The 18,698-nt window shown below is 34.8% G+C and overlaps 1 protein-coding gene across 1 annotated transcript in view; it reads left to right on the plus strand.

The window, feature by feature from the left end:
* The first annotated feature begins 996 nt into the window (after positions 1–996).
* The window catches only part of LOC123546579 (uncharacterized), a 46,930-nt gene continuing 29,228 nt past the window's right edge, over positions 997–18,698 (plus strand). The window contains exons 1-3 of the mRNA XM_045332988.2: positions 997–1,102; positions 14,728–14,890; positions 17,884–18,317. Of these exons, the coding sequence (XP_045188923.2) occupies positions 14,770–14,890; positions 17,884–18,317 (555 nt within the window). The 5' untranslated portion in view covers positions 997–1,102; positions 14,728–14,769. The remainder of the gene's footprint in view (positions 1,103–14,727; positions 14,891–17,883; positions 18,318–18,698) is intronic.

Below are 18,698 nucleotides of genomic sequence, written 5' to 3' on the forward strand. Positions count from 1 at the left end.
GTCCATCATTCAATTTGGATAGTACCATTTATTATTCGAAGGGGTTTTCACTGAAAATTTACTAACTGAATAGCAAACGGCGCAGAACATGATCAGCCTGCATGGATGTGCAGTCCGGTCTTGGTCTGCACTGGTCGCAAAGGTAGAATCATATGCCGTCGACAGACTAAAGGCTAAATACGGAATGAATTAACCCACAAAAGTAGCCGTACAAAATGCCCAGATTGAAAAAAAAAATCTGTTAAAACCTACAATGGAATCCATTCAAAATAAGCTAAAATATTATTTAAACAAATATCACTAACGAGTTGACTCTTAACTTTAAAGTATTTGGATGTCTCGTATAATAATTGGGAATGTGTTTTTTTTTTTTACTAAAATGATAAAAGAAAGTATTTCTGATCCTTAAAGGTGTTTTTGAAAGATTCCAATAAAGAAATTGTATTTTAAAAACAAAATAGTAAATGAAATACAAATGTATATCAATGTATTTGTTCTTTTAATGACTTTTTGATTGAAAAATTAAATACAAATGTTGACAAAGACGTCTTAAACAACATTTAACTGGTAGGTTTTTAAGAGAGAAAATATACCGGGATCATAATGAAATCTTAAACTTTATACTCGAGTGTCACTTTGGTGTGTGATCCAAAATGAAATTGATAACGGGCCAGATTAGGAGCTCTTTTATTGAATTCCATCAAGTAATGATGTAGAAAAAAGTGCTTGAAGGGTATATATCTTTAAACATTATAATTATATTCCTAAGCTTCAAATGGGGACAGGGTAATCTTTTGATCAGATTTAATCCCATCCTCCAGATGATACTTCAAAGTCAAATTTGGTTGAATTACAGCATGGTTATTCTTGCTAAAGGTTATACTAACGCACGAAAAGATAGACAGACAGACCACACATGATCCAAATAACTCAACCTGTTTTTCGGGCCTAGGTGAGATCAAAGAAATCGGTGCCTCAATTTTCCAACTAAATCCGCCCGTGTATGCTGCTGACATGCGCAGCTGAAATGAAAACATTGTTGTGAATATCGGTTATCATTGTTGTGAATATCGGCTATTATATCTACTTTCTGTTGATATATGTAAGTAGAATTATATTCGAACTATTGGTATTTCATGTGCTTTTCTTCTTTATCAAGAGATCTTACTATGTAAAATTCCTTTACAGTTGCTTGTAAACGGATACAACATACTGTTATAATATTTCATTCTATTGCTGCAGGCCTATCAGCGGCGGACGTAGAAACGAGCGCCTAAGAGACAACTATTTTTTACTACATTCAAAACAGAAGTTAAAGTGTTATTCCTTTTCTTTTATTATGACTTAATTCAGTATATTAGTTGTTTTCAGATGATAAGCTATGTACATAATACATGCATGTTGATCTATATTCCTAATCTTGACAGCTAACTAGGAGTTAGGTAACACTACATAGATAGATAAATTTGTATACTTAGTATACATTTCACAGATGATAGATAAATTAAACAACACTTAAAACAGGTACAGTTATAAAAAAATATTTATTATTAAACAGAGGATATTACATGAGCGTTTTTTTTTGCACAAAATCTTCATGAAAATCATTCTTATAATACAGGTAATATACAGCTATACTACAAGTTTTTAGGTGGACAATTTAGGCCATCCCTTGAGTAAATTTGTTTTCACAACTTCATCTTTAATCTTAGTCAATCTTTTTTCAGCATAATTTTAAGAATATAGATGAATATCTTACACTGTAGAAACAAAATGTGATTGAAATTTAACTAAATACACTTGATTTCTGTACAAACTGCTACATTAATTCAATAAAATGTTAAGACATTAAACACATTGTTTTGGCCTAATATATGTCACTGTCAAATTGAAACTAAATACTTGTATGTCTCATATTTTTCATGCAAATCATGTATAATTACCATCATGGAAATACAAAATAATACAGTTATTTTGTGGTGCGTTTTTAAAGAGGCACCATAAAATAAGTGACGCATATAAGGCTAAGACAATGTGTTTAATGTCTTAACATTTTATTGAATTAATATAGCAATATGTCATAAATCAGTGTATTTAGTTAAAGTTTCAATCACAATTTGTCTCTACAGTATAAGATAGTTATTCCTCTATGTTATCAAAACTATGCTGAAAAAATATTGACAGAATAAGTTTACTGATGAAGTTTTGACAACACATTTATTCAGGAAGGGCCTAAATTGTCCACCTGAAAACTAGAAGTATAGCTGTATATTACCTGTATTATAAGAATGATTTTTATTAAGTTTTTATGGGTGAAAAAAGTAGGTCACTAGGTCGTGGTGGGTCTTTAAACCTGATCCAGTATGGATACTTGAAGCGTGACTGTTGTCACAGGTGCACGTGGAAGTCTAGTTTTATTACATTTATTTCAAGTCATACAAAATTAGGTTTTGATGGATATTTTGACATTTTGAAATTTGAACATCGCCAAATCATAGAATCACGCCTTGTAAACAACAGAGCTATCTCTTTCAGGGGTACATGGTAAAACGCTTTGTCGCAACTTCCGAGCTAGTGCACGTCGCGATAAAAGAACATCAACAAAGGTGAGTGTCATCATAATTTTTGCTTTATTTTCAAGCATTATATCGAATATCAAAAATCGTGGAATGTTAGGCGATGTAGATATGATTTAACTTCACAGAGAACTTAAACTTTGCTAATTTATTCTTAATTTGTGGTCGTGGTGATGTTTACCAGCAAGCTGATTTAGCAGTGAATTTGGCCAGTACGTTCTTTGTCAAATATTTGCCTTTTAAGAATCAATATGAGTAGGCGTGAGATAGCTGTAAAGTATACAATGCATCTGGATATAAATATGTACCGAAAATCGTTTGGGAGTAAAGATATTCGCTTTTTATTGTGAAAGACAGCTCTGTCGTGAAGGAGATAGTCATGTCCTCAAGGAAATAGCTCTGTGTTGCATTAACAGTTTTGAGCAGTGTTGAATATAATGGGTAGTAGTTATGTCCAGTTACGGGATGAATTCAGTTATCATATTTTAGCTCAACTGTCACGTAGTGACAGGGTGAGCTTTTGTAATCACCCTTCGTCCGTCGTCCGTCCCTCCGTCGTCCGTTCACAATTTCCTTGTGAACACGATAGAGACCACATTTTTAATTTGATTGTATTCAAACTTGCACATAACTTGTATAGGCATAATATCTTGGTTTCTTTCGAAAACTGGCCAGATCCCATCATAGGTTCCAGAGTTATGGCCCCTTAAAGGGCTAAAAATTTGCCATTTTTGGCTTGTGAACATGATAGAGACCACATTTTGCAATCTACTTAAATAAAACTTGCACACAACTTGTATTGGTATAATATCTCGGTTCCTTTCGAAAACTGGCTAGATCCCGTCATTGGTTGCAGAGTTATGGCCCCTTAAAGAGCCAAAATTTCCTTTGCTATTTTTGGCTTGTGAACACAATAGAGACCACATTTTGCAATTAACTTTAATCAGACTTGCACATAACTTGTATTGGCATAATATCACGGTTCCTTTTGAAAACTTGCCAGATCCCATCATGGGTTCCAGAGTTATTGCCCCTTAAAGGTCCAAAATTTGCTATTTTTGGCCAGTGAACACGATAGAGACCACATTTTGCAATCAACTTTATTCAAAGTTTCACACAACTTGTATTGGCATCATATCTCTGTTCCTTTCGAAAATTGGCGAGATCCCATCATGGGTTCCAGAGTTATGGCCCCTTAAAGGTCCAAAATTGGCTATTTTGGCTTTTGCAGCCATAGAGACTTCATTTATGGTTTGATTTGATACAAACTTGCAAAATATCTTCGACAATAATAAATCTTGGATTCCATGACGAATCTATCAGATCCATTTATTGGTTCCTGAGTTTTTTTTATCTGATTATCTCCCCTGATTGTTATCAGAATGGATTTATATCAGTAAGTACTTATAGGACTCATTTGAAATTTCATTATTGTCATTAGTTCCACTGAGCCAATCAGGGTAGAGAATTATGGACTGATTTTAAGTCAGATTACCTCCTTTATTTCAAATTAAAATCTGTAACTAATGAGGATACTGATCTGAAACTTCATTTATGCCAACAGATGGTCTTGGACAGTCAGCGAAGATACATGTTGACTGAAATTTATAATAAATTACCTCCCTTTATTTTTTATCTAAATGAATACACCGTAGCAGCTTTTAATTAGATTAGTTTAAAACGTTATTTATGTCTTCCATGGTAAGAAATAGTCATGTTAGATAACTCATGATTTAACATTTATCGGTATGAATACTTTTCTAATATATTGTTGTATAGGCTTGTACTCTGTATCTTCTACATGTGTATACCAATGCATGATTACCTCCCCTGATTTTGGTAAAAATAGATTTATCGCGGGAAATATTTATAGAACTCATTTGAAATTTTATTATTGTCTTTAGTTGGACTGAGGCAATCAGGGTAGATAGATATGGACTGATTTGGTGTCAAATTACCTCCCTTTGTTTCAAAATAACATAACCAATGAAGATACTGATTTGAAATGTCATTTATGCCATCAGATTGACTCGGACAATCAGGGTAGATAACTTTTGACTGAATTTATGACAAATTACATTCCCTTTATTTAAATGAATATATCTCAGCAGTATACAATGAGATTGGTTTCAAATGTTATTTAAGTCTTCCAGGGTAAGGAATAGTCATGTTATTACAAAAATGCAGCATTTTGAGCCTAGGACCTCCAAACTTGGTATAGAAATTGGCCCTGACTGGGTCAAAAGGGACTGTTACAAGAAAATATTTATCCTGATGATATTTAATGTGTATGCTTATGTGCTCTATGTCAAAACTTGATCATATCATTTTGAGCAATTTAGCTCAGGTGAGCGATATAGGGCCATCGTGGCCCTCTTGTTATATTTATACAGCATTTGTGTGATACACATTGCTTATATTTTCTAATATTCAATTTGCTTGTTTTGTAATTAGTGCCGTTTTAACCGGTACTTCTGGATTCAGCACCAGTATTTACTTGTTTTCAGCAAGTAACTATCAACTTCTCCATATCAATCATTGTGACAGAGATGGAAGACAAATTATTTCAGACACACTGTGAAATAATCAGGGGGATCAGACTCGAAGCCCATGATGAATAGATCTGCACTTTCACTATTGACCTAAGCGGGCGGGCTATATTTTCTTAGAATCGGCATGTGCTTCTTTTCTATAAAATGAATAAATTCAGTCAGAGAAAATATAATACGTGAAATTATCTTGTGAAAAGCAAGGGTTGCCTGTATTTTTTTTAAGACGCCAACTTAAGTGGAAGTGGCTCTGAAACTTGTTGTTACTACGTATTACACTTATAAAATCATATCTGAATATAACGATGCCATAATTACTTTTCGTTGAGGACACGGGCAGTTCATTTGTACGTACCTGTAAACAAAATGTGTACTTTGTACAAATATTAGAGTCGTTGTGACTTCATCATTGTACTAGCGCGTTCAAACGCACTTATGAATCTAAAATCTGAAGATTTAAACAGACGTGCTGATTTACCAGCTTATTCAAATTTATAGGAAAACTTTACGTTGAAGCTAATTATCATTCATTTAGTGTGTTAACAATGTACGCATTAAATTAGCAAACTCAATTACACACAATAACTGACAACATTACTTAAGTGGTAGAATTCTAAAATTAAAAACTTTTTGTATAGTCGTAATTCTAATATTCGCGGTAATTTTCATATCTATCAGTCTACCTTTTATCTGAACCAAACAGACGTGTTTGTCGAAAGGGACTGGACATCAGATTTTGTGTAAAATTATCTTTTTTTAGAATAAAAATTTTGTCATATTTGACGAAAGAGCATTAATTTTGTATATAAAACATGCTCGACCCGCATTTCCTTATTGATGTAATATTAAATCATTTAAATTCACAAGTATGAAATTGCGCGAAAATGGCTAAACGGCAGTTTCGTGCGGTATCAAATTCGCTCATTGTTCAATTTAAAAGATTTCATCAGTGCAAACATTTTGATCAAATTTCATAAACATCCTGCCTAAAATGTAGCCCCTATTGCATGCAGGAAGGATTTTTTAAAATTTTATTGGGTGACCTAGTTTTTGACCTGAGATGACCCTTATTTTTACGCCTGCCAAAGTTCATCAAGACAAACATTCTGATCGAATTCCATTAATATCCAGTGTAAAATGTAGCCCCTGTTGCATGCAAAAGGTTTTTCTTTGATCTGACGAAGTGACCTAGTTTTTTTATCCCCAGATGACTCATATTCGAACTTGATCTAGATTTCATCCAGACAAACATTGAAATCGAATTTAATGAATCATCCGGTGTAAAGTGATGTCCCTATTGCATGCACGGCGTTTTTCTTTGATTTCACCAGGTGACCTAGTTTTTTCCTCAGATGACCCGAATTCGAACTTGACCTAGATTTCATCCAGACAAACATTGAGATAGAATTTCATTAATCATCAAGTGTGAAATGCAGTCCCTATTGCATGCACAAGCCTTTTCTTTGATTTCACCAGTCGACCTAGTTTTTTTTATCCCCCCGCCAAAGGCGAAGGGGATATTAGAAATGCTCTTCGTCCGTGCGTGCGTGCGTGCGTGCGTCCGTCCGTCCGCAACGATCTTTGTCCGGAGCATAACTCCAAAAGTACTGGAGGGATTTTCTTCAAACTTCATACACTGATAGAACACATTAGGAGGAAGTGCAGTGTGGAAGAACAATAACTCTACTTTGCCTATTTTTTGAGTTATTCCCCTTTATCATATTTTCTTAAAAAAATTTGTCCGGAGCATAACTCCAAAAGTACTGGAGGGATTTTCTTCAAACTTCATACACTGATAGAACACATTGGGAGGAAGTGCAGTGTGCAAGGACAATAACTCTGCCTTGCCTATTTTTTGAGTTATTCCCCTTTATCATATTTTCTTCAAAAAATTTGTCCGGAGCATATCTTCTTCATGCATGGAGGGATTTTGATATATCTTGGCACAAATGTTTACCGCCACGAGGCGGAGTGTCTTGCGCAAGAACCAGGTCCCTAGGTCGAAGGTCAAGGTCACACTTAGAGGTCAAAGGATACAAGAATAAAAACCTTGTCCGGAGCATTTCTTCTTCATGCATAGAGGGATTTTGATATAACTTGGCACAAATGTTCACCACCACGAGACGGAGTGTCATCCGCAAGATCCAGGTCACTAGGCCTAAGGTCAAGGTCACACTTAGAGGCCAAAGGTCAGATACAAGAATGACTTTGTCCGAAGCATTTCTTCTTCATGCATGGAGGGATTTTGATGTAACTTGGCACAATTATACACCATCATGACACGAAGTGTCATGCGCAGTTCCCTTCTTTAGAATTACTTCCCTTTATTGTTACTTTAAATAGCTTTTATTGTAACTTTTTCATTACTAGTTGTAGGGAAAAATCGAGACCACTTTTCTGTAGTACAACAAGCGTGCTGAATCCAATTTTGAGGTGTATTTTGACCAATCTCTACCTGATGAAGATTTTTGTGTGGACTTGCAATTTTTTTTTTTTTTTTTTTTTTTTTTTTTAAGATAAACTTCCCTTAGTTGTTACTATAAATAACTTATATTGTAACATTTTTATAATTGACCCTAGGGAAAAAACAAGATGACTTTTCTGTGGTACAACATAGATGTTACTCTCCAATTTTAGGTGTATTTTATTATATATAAGGTATCTCTACCTGGTAAAGAGTTTTTTTTGGGGACTTTAAAAAACAAAAGACTTAAAATGATTACTAAACAACCACAAAATTAACATTCCATTTGCAAATACAGCTGCTAGAGTAAAGAAATTTGCTTTGACGGGCATATATTGTGACATTCTGGCACTCTTGTTCCCTGTTAGCTTTCCATTCCTTCTTTTTACAGTAGCCATATAGAAAAAACATCATAGCTATACTGTTCATGAAAATTAATAAAATTTAGCAGTAAACCACCTCACTACTGACTTATTCTTTCTTCCACATCTTAAAACCCCTGATGCGGACCACAACTAAACGGTTCTTCAAAGCTTTCCCCAAAATTAATACTTTCAGACACTAACTTGCCAGGAACTTTAGCCTTCAATTATAATATGCCCGGCGGGGGGATTAGCCATGTGTAACATGGCTCTTGTTTTACCTAAGATTACCCATGTTCGAATTAACCTAAATGCTATTTAGACAAACATTCTGATTAAAATTCATGAGTATCCGATGTAAAATGCAGTCCCTATTGCATACACAATATTTTTCTTTTATTTACCCAAGATGACCCATATTCAAAGTTTACCCAGATTTCATCAAGGCAAGTATTCAGACCAAATTTTATGAAAATCAATTGAAAAATACAGCCTCTATCGCATATGCAAAGCTTTCCTTTGATTTGACGTAGTTACCTAATTTTTGACCCCAGATAACTCATTTTTTAACTTGACCTAGATTTAAACAAGGCAATCATTTTGACTAATGTCGTGAAGATATATTGAAAAATACAGCCTCTATTACATACACAAGCTAAATGTTGACAGACAGACAGACGACGGACTATAGACATCGAGTGATCACAATAACTAACCTGAACGCAGGTGAGCTAAATAGGAAACAGAATGTACGACTATTCAAAATTTACAAAAATAGCCTTATGAAAAATCTTTATCAAAACAATACTTGGCAAGTTCATATAATATGTATATTCAATAGAACAGTGACTTTATATTATTTCAAAAGAGGACAACCCAACGTAAATATTGTAAACTTTTCAATATAACATTAAAATTATGAAAACTCTTTTAATGCAACACAGAGCTATCTTCTTGGCGACATGGCTATCTCCTTCACGACAGAGCTGTCTCTCATGATAAAATGTGAATATTTTTACTCCCAAACGATATTGGTACATATATCTTATTTCCAAATGCATTGTATACTTCACAGCTATCTCACGCCTACTCATTGCTTCTCAATATTAGTTAAAATGCAAATATTTGACAATGAAAGTGATTTCATGATGAAACGACAGAATTCACAGCTAAATCAGCTTGCTGGTAAACATCACCACGACCACAAGTAAAGAACAAATTAGCAAAATTTAAGTTCTCTGTGAAGTTTAATGATGTCTATATCGCCTACCATTCTCGATTTTTGATATTCGATACAATGATTGTAAAAATGCAATAAATATTATGACAATCACCTTTGTTGATGTTTTTTACCGCACTAGCTCGGAAGTTGCGACAGAGCGATTTACCATATACCTCTGAAAGAGCTAGCTCTGTTGTTTAACAGGCATGAGAAGGGAAGAGTTGTTTTACATGAAAATTGAACAGCTTACAACAAAGGTAATTATTGAAGAAAATGATTGCCAAATTTTTAGCTCGACTTTTCAAAGAATAGGTAGAGCTGTTGGATTCAGCTATGAGTCGGCGTCGGCATCGGTGTCTGCGTCGGCGTCACGATTTGGTTAAATTTTTGTATGTAAGCTGGTATCCCAGTAACCACACAATTGTTCACTGTGATGATCTGACTTGCATTGCACAGGTTCCATAACTCTGATTTGCTTTTTGAAAAAATTATACTCCTTTTGCCACTTAGAATTTTTTAGTTAAGGTTTTGTTTATAAGCTGGTATCTCAGTACCCACTAATGGGAATGGATTGAAACTTCACAAACTTGTTCACTGTGATACTTTGAAATGCATCGTGCAGGTTCCGTAACTCTATTTTGCAGTTTTACAAAATGATGTTCCTTTTTGGAATTTGCAGTTTTTGTGAAGGTTTTGTACGTAAGCTCATTAATGAGCTCAATACGATTCAAAAGGAGCACAACTATCTTGTCACGGACAATGGTTTCACTACCCGATAAACCTTTTCTCAATAATAACATAAACATGTTATCGTTACAAATACCGTGAGCGAGTAGCAGCTTTTAGATTTGATACTGTTGTCAATCAAAGCTTGATAATAAGACACATTGATTTAGTGCTGTCCGTCTTCCCAACTGGGATACTTTTATATAGTAGGAAGTTTCTGGGAAGCTGGGGCAGGTTTCATGGTAAACATCAGAGAACATTTTTTTTTTGAAATCCTGAAAGAACTCCCGAATGAAAAATAAAAAAATGCACATATATACTTTGATGTGTATTATTTCTATTGTTGCCTTTAAGTTTTTCAAAAAATATCAAGAAAGTATACTTACAGATTTCTTTAGCTGACCTAAGCTCTGGTGAGATATTGTAATCTCTCACCGTCCAGTGTCCGTCTACACTTTCCTTTAAACAACATATCCACCTAAACCACTAGGTAAATTTTGATGAAACTTTACAGGAATGTTCCTTGGATGGTCTTCTTTAAAAATTTTCAAATAATTGAATTCCTACAGAACTCTGATTGCCATCGCAACTGAAAGAAAAAAACCCTTTTAAAATCTCCTTGTCCACAGGTCCTAGAGTTTTATATTTGGTATATGGCATCATCTCGACTAACTGGTCTACCAAGATTGTTCAAATTATCCCTCTTGAGTCAAATATGGCCCCGCCCTGGGTTTTCCATGCTTTAAATAGACTTATATAGGGAAACTTTGAAATTCTTCTTGTCCAAAGCTGCATAGACTAAGGCTTTGATATTTTGTATGTAGCATTATCTTGAGCTCCTCTACCGAGATTATTCCAATTACCTCCCTAAGTTCTAATATGGCCCGCCCTGAGGGTCACATAGTTTACATAGACTTACATAGAGAAAAACCTTAAAATTCTTCTTGTCCGAAGCCACAGGGCCTAGGACTTTGATATTTGGCACGTAGCATCAAATAGAGGTTCTCTACTAAGATTGTTCAAATTATCATCCTAGGGTTAAATATGGCCACACCCTGATGGTCACATGGGTTATATAGGGAAAATCTTTAAAAAAATCTCCTTGTCCAAAACCACAAGGCAAAGGCTTTGATATTTGGTAAATAGAATTGTGTAGTACTCCTTTATCAAATTATCCCCTGGGTTAAAACTGGGAAGATGGGGGTGGGGGGGGGGGGGGGGGTGCTCAATTATCCCCCATCGCCCCAACCATGCACCACCCTCCCCTCAACATTATTTTTTCATTTCTCTGATTATTTCATCAATTTGTGAAGTTTTATACCCTTACCCAGCCCCCCTCCCTCAGCACACACAAACACAGTACCTGCCTTCATATATTTAGTAGTAATTTTTAAATGTTCAAGCAAACAACTAAGCTCAGATGGGCGGTATAGGGCCATCATGGGCCTTTTGTTTCAAAATTTGAATTTCCCGGGAGGGGCATCAGACAGCAGAACAAGCACGTGGTTTTGTTATCAACAAGAATGCTAAGCAGACGATAATATACTACAGAATGTAACAACATGCACAGTCACCTCCGTTTACCTGCTTTTAAATATTGACAGGTGCATAACTAGTACACGTAGTACATAAGTGTTTATTTACTGAAGCTTGTGTTAGATAAATAAGTTCTAATTTCTGACTGTTCTGTGTCTATATTTAACTATATATCCATTTTCCCCACTAACACTGGAGTATTCTGGTATGAAAGTCCAGTTGCAAAGTGCAACAAACTTATCAGTAAATTTGATGTCATGTCTCTATTTCCATTTCATATCTTGACACTGTGTTTCGCAGTCCTATTGTTACATTCATCTAGATTAATTTAGATTCCATTAATAATTTCTAGAACGAAACAACATGTCTAATGTGCTGGACTGGAATGAAAACATTAATAGGGGATCTACTTCCCATAGAACAATGTCATGTAAAATCCCACAAAAACTTTCCAAGTGCAAAAATGTACCTGTGAAGAAAAGGAAAACTAGTGATTTCAAATAAAACATTAACAACAACAGGGCCAAGATAGCCGCAGGTCGCTTACCTGAATCACACACCATAACAGCGTAAACATGTTTGACCTAGTGACTCAGCTTTTGACACCATCCTAGTGACTCAGTTTTTGACACCATATACATGTAATCCAGTTTCAAACTCATCCGGGTCTCTAAAAAGATGAACATTCCGACCAAGTTTCTTGAAGATCGGAGCAAACATGTGGCCTCTAGAATATAAACAAGATTGGAGTTTGCCTAGCGACATTGCTTATATTCTGACCAATTTTCATTAAGTTTGGACTTAAAATGTGTTTTTTTCTTTTCGAGTGTAAACAAGCATTTCCTTGATTTGACCTAATGACCTAGTTTTTGACCCCCCACCCCCTCCACCCCACCACACGGCCCAAATTAAACTTTACCCAAGATTTCATAGAGACAAACTTTCTGACAATGTATCGTGATGATTGGCGCAAAAAAGCCTCTAGTGGTAACAAGCTTTTCCTTTGATTTAACATAATGGCCTAGTTTTTGACCCAATCTTTCAAGACTTTTTGATAACAAACTTTCTAACCAAGTGTTATGAGGCTTGAATAAAAATAGTGGCCATTAGAGTGTAAACAAACCTTTGATTTGACCTGATGACTTAATTTTTGACGCCCTCTTGACTCAGATAAGGACTCATTCGAGATTTCATCGACAAAACATTCTGACCAAGTTTCATGCACATCATATGAAAAATGTAGTCCCTATTGCACACACACACACAAAGTTTTTCTTTAATTTGACAGAGTGCCCTATTTATTCAACCCAGATGACCTATATTCAAACCTGACCTAGATTTTATTAAGATAAACACTGTTCTAATTCCAAAAATATTTAGTGAAAATACGGCCCCTATTGTATATAAAAGTGTTTTTTTCCTTTGATTTGACAACGTGACCTAATATTTGTACCCCACGACAACAAAGTTGTAAGGGGGGGGGGGGGATACTGGTTTCAGGTTGTCTGTCTGTCCGTCCTGTCTGTCTGTCCGTAGACACAATCTTGTGCGCTCCATCTCTCCTCATCCCCTTGACACAATTTAATGAAACTTCACACAAGTGCTCAATAACAACAGTAGTTGTGCATGGGGCATGTTAGGTTCTTTCAGAAAAAAAAATTGCAGAGTTACGGGACTTCGTTTTTTGTTACTATACTATATACATAGACACAATCTTGTGCGCTCCATCTCTCCTCACCCCCTTGACACAATTTAATGAAACTTCACACAAGTGATCAGTAACAACAGTAGTTGTGCATCGGGCATGTTAGGTTCTTTCAGAAAAAAAATTTGCAGAGTTACGGGACTTTGTTTTTTGTTACTATACGATATACATAGACACAATCTTGTGCGCACCATCTCTTCTTATCCCCTTGACACAATTTAATGAAACTTCACACAAGTGATCAGTAACAACAGTAGTTGTGCATAGGGCATGTTAGGTTCTTTCAACAACAAAAATTGCAGAGTTATGGGACTTTGTTTCTTGTTAAAATACTATGTACATACAGTCTGCATATGCAATCTTGTGCGCACCTAATCTTCCGAACCCTTGCACATAATTTAATGAAACTTCACACAAGTGATCAGTACCAACCCTAAGTTGTGCATGGTGCATGTTACGTCCTTTTAGATAAATATTCTGCATAGTTATGGGACTTTGATTTTTGTTACTATACTGTATACATACAGTCCACATAATTATGCAATCTTGTGTGTGTCAAATTGCAATGTACTGTGTCAGTGCATGAGGGGGTTACATTCATCACCTTTAGTGATAGCTCTAGTTGACCCTAGATGACACGTATTCGAACTTGACATAGGCATAGATTTCATAAAGAAAATCAGACTTTCCAAATTCTACAAATATCCAGTGAAAATGCAGCCCCGATAAAATACACACTGTTTTTCTTTTATTTTAACGGGTGGCCTAGTTTTTTGCCCCAGCTGACCCACATTCGAACTTTGTTTTTAGCAAGAAAACATTCTGATTATGTTTGTGAAGACCCAATGTTAAAAGCAGCCCCTATTGCATACACAAGGTTTTTCTTCGATTTTTAAACGGGTGACCTAGTTTTTGACACACATGACCCAGATTCTTACCTGACCTAGAGGTCATCAAGTCAGACATTTAAATTGTGGTCTCTAGAGTGTTTCTTTTGAACTGACCGGGTGACCTAATTTTTAACCCCACATGACATAGATTCAAACTTTACCTAAAGATCATCAGGATGAATATACTGACCAAATTTCATGACGATAGATATGGCCTCTGTTATCAAGCTTTTCTTTTGATCTGACCTGGTGACCTAGTTTTTTACCTCTACATGACCCAGATTCAAACTTGACCTAGAGATTCTCATGACTTTCAAACTTCAACTGTGGACTTTTCCTTTGATCTCGCCTTCTCACCTAGGTTTTGACCTAACAAGAGCCAGTTTCAATATTGACCTAAAGATTATCAAGGCAAACATTCTAACCAAGTTTCATAAAGAGTAGGTCAAAACTGCGGCCTCTAGAGGCAAATGTTGACGCAGGACGCAAAAAGAAACAAAAAACAAAAACAACAACAAAAAAATACAACAAAATCTAGATAATTTCTGACTGTATGATGCAGTTCATTTGCATGAAGAGAATTTTGTATCAATTTTTTCAGAAAGTAACAATCTGAGAGTTGCCTTTGTTGCAGCGCTGAATGAAATCATGTTATGGCTACATTGCATATATAAATGAGCTAATTTTATATTTAAAGGCTTAACATGGAAATGACCCGGTGACTTCAAGGAGTAGGACAATGAGTGCTTTCAACCATCAAAACTTTTCTTCTTCTTTCAACTTTCAAGATTTTTCTTCACGCCTGAACGAACCTGATGCTATAATTGTTGAGATAGCCAGTGATGTTACTTCGAATCAAGGTAAGAGAATTTTAGTGGATTTACTAGAAATAAAGACCGTATTTTTCATGTGCAGTATGCATGTACATACAGGTTAAATACTGGATATGAACTTATGAAGTAAACATGTAAATTGAATTTCATATGTAATTACAGTTGAATATCGTTACCTCGATATCGGTTAGCTCGATACTCCGGTTAGCACGATGTGTTTGAGTCGGTCCCGATTTTTCCCTATTTATCTTAATGTAATTATTTATCATTAGCTCGATATGATTAGCTCGATATTTTGTTTAGCTCGATGAGATATTTCAGTTCCGTCAACTTACCTGTTCTGTTTTTACACCTGGTTTCTTCGATAGCACAGCTTTTCAAACTATCCGTGTTATCTGTAAGGTGTGAAAATCAACCTATTGTTGTCCGGCGATGTATTAATCATATTCAAGTTAGTCTGTGTTTGTTTTGTTTGTTATTTAATATTTAATCCAATTTAAATGTGAGGAAGTTTCAATTTAATTCCCAAAATTAGTCTTATAAAACAGCGTGTGAGCAGCAAAGCTGTTTTCCAATATAACAATTAATTGGATGAAACATTTTCTGTTTGACGGAGTAAAAATCTGCCTTTTAGGATTGAGCAATATGTGTATTTCACTGGCAAATTTTGGTTATGGAAGCACAGTCAAAATGACTACTCAACTAGGAACAATACCGCTGCATTCAGACTTGTTTCGGGAAGGAATGAAAATGCTAATGTTTAAATGTATATTTTGAAAAATTAAAAAGTTTTATGTATGTATTTAATTAAGATGATTTATTTCTCAGTAAAACTGAAATCGTATTTACGTTTTATATTATTTCTTTCCCCTTTCAAACCCTCTGAAAAAAGCATTGGATATACGTCCGACACAAGTACAAAGTAGTCGCAGAAAGTCGATATCGTTACGTCGAACTTCGGATAGGTCGATGCAATTTTTACAGTCCTTTGAATATCGAGGTAACGGTATTCGACTGTATATGCAAATGCTTGCAAATCGTAAGATAAAATCGATGATATTTTGTAAGTTATTGGTGTAAAAAACAAATTGATTAAAAAAGGAAACAACGAAAAAAAAAAAAAACACAAAAAAGCATCATAAATAACACAAGACAGTCCTTTCCTTTCTGTCAGTAAATTACTGTGTGATAGGTTTTAAAATATATGTACAGTTCATTATTGTGTTACATGAATATGCATTGATTGCGAAAGTCTTTCCCACCCTTTTTTTTTATAAATTTGCAGCTATTTTATATGAAAAGAATAAAACATTATACAAAAAGCATGGTATTATTATACACTTATATGAAGAGCACAAAGATTAAAGAAGTGGCAAGTGTTGGCACATCGATGCAAAACTTATGATTTGTGTAAACATTCTTTCATTGAAAAAGATAAAGTAAAAAATATCAATGAGAACTTTAAGCAGTAATACATGTTTCATGGAAATTCACTTGAAATTTATAATCATTTGTTTTATATCCACATTTGTGTGCTTTATATTTAAGGATTAGTTTCAACAAACATACATGTTTATTGTATTTTTATTTTTAAGTTAAAGCATCTTGGAATAAGCGAGTTTAATGCAAGTCTGTCTTTCATGAATCAGTAAGAGTTTAGTTATGTCATATGAAATGCACGCTTTAGGGAGAGATTTGATGGTGTTGATGGTGTTTCTACTTTTTTACAGTTTATGCAATTTTGAAGTTAACGGCAGTTTATATTGTTTTTGTTTGGTGTAACGTCACATGGCGATTTTCAGCTTTCATAGTGGAGGAAGACCATCTCCCTCTATCACCATTTCAAACGAGGAAGGGTACCTGGGTAGAACCACCGACCTTCCATAAGCCAGATTGATGGCCTTCTCATTTGAAAGAATTCTACACTGTAACCGAGGTTTCGAACACACAGAAAAGATGAATTTTAAACGCATACTAGATAGATAATTTATTTGTAGATTGTTTTCGTCTGTTCAGACCCTAACATTGCTTTAACTGGTTTTCATTTATTTCAGAATAGCATATTAAAATTGCCTTACCTATATGACATGGACCTTTTCAACAGATTTATATTTACAAAATTAATGACACGCGCTTGTATGTCGTACATCTCATAAATAGAATATTAATATTTATGAGGAAGCCTTTGCTTACAAAAGAGTGTTGGTTTTACATATGTGCCCGTCCATGCCTGAAACAACACACTGAATTCTTTATTTAGCAAATAAACTTTAAATAGATTAATTTCGTATGTTTCTTGACTGTAAGATGTAAAACATGGTAATTTCTTTCATTATAGCTTGAAAAAGTACAAAAATAGTTTTACATAAATATGCAAATAAAATTCAGATATGTATCTAGAAATTTAATAAATCTGTCATTTGGTTTTTGTGAAACAAAATGTCTACCATTTCGTTCAAATATTTATATGCTCAGAACTGTCCAAATTTTAAACCGACTTTGAAAATTCTTTTACTTCTCTGAATGATTCTAGGAATTCTAAGAGACGGAATTAAAATAATTATACATTTTTTTTTATTATTATTTTGTTTGTGCCGATTAGCGTTTTGCTTTTCTCTAAAACATACACATATTTGTCATTATTAACGGAAATATACACCAATCTACTTCTGTATTGTTTATCCTGATAAGCAAAACCAGTACAGGAAGTCGCGCAACCCATTTTATGCGTATTCTTAGCGGGACTGGATTGTGTGTTTACCAGCGGCGTCTGCTAGTCGAATGAAGATGTACAATCGGACGAATACAGTAACGGAGTTAAAACACACCGTATTTTATTGTAATGTATGTAAATTTGAAGTACATGGTTCGCTCGCAATGTGGTACCTACTATAAGATTTTTCTTTGTTTTCATTACACACATTTTCAGACAAATTGAATAAAACATTCTTGCACATTAAACACAATGACACTAATGTGTATTCGACCATGTCGTAGATTTCTTCCGTTATATATTCCAGTTGTAAAGCCCGACATAGAGGACGATCAGAAGCGATGGCTTATTGTTGGAATATGTCTGCACAGCGTCATATCTCCCGCTTTAAGACAGTACATTCCTCCTGTTGTGAGCAAATTGTACAGCACTTTGAAACGCACAGACCAGGTGGACAAACAGACATTCACCAAACATCTGATACGGTATAAACCTACAAACAAAGAGCTGAACTATGAGGCAATTAACAACAACAGCACTATACCAAAGGTGAAAGGGAAGAAAGATGTACAAAAATATAACTACAATGTAACTAGCGATGTGGACCTCACCAAATTGTTTATGATAACCAGTATGGCCCACTATACCGGGTTTGATGATACGTGTGACTCGTCGGCACTACTGGGAATCATAATCAATATTGATACATTCCCTGCTTTACCTAAGAAAACAGCTGAAAAGGTATTACTCAATTCGGCTGTTATTGTCATTAACTGTGTTGCTACTCTTGTGAGGGGGTGAGGGGTGACGTACATTTATCTTATCGCTTATGACTGAGTGCTATTCTATACATCCGCCAATCCATCCATTTACCAATCCATGTATCTATAGATATATTTAATAAATTAATGTAGAAAGAGTTTTACCGTCCTACCATAGTAGTTACAGGTTTGTTTCTACTGTCTAGTATATTTAAGCATTTCAGTTTTAGTGTTTATCTGTTGTCATTATTTAAAGCACAAACACTTAATAATGATTTCATGTGTTGCAAATGGACATAAACCTTTGGTATTTTACACTTTAAGAATTTAGAAGTAGACATTTGATAGAATAATGTACTTT

Source organism: Mercenaria mercenaria, chromosome 9, assembly GCF_021730395.1.
Source record: "Mercenaria mercenaria strain notata chromosome 9, MADL_Memer_1, whole genome shotgun sequence".
Classification (NCBI taxonomy): domain Eukaryota; kingdom Metazoa; phylum Mollusca; class Bivalvia; order Venerida; family Veneridae; genus Mercenaria; species Mercenaria mercenaria.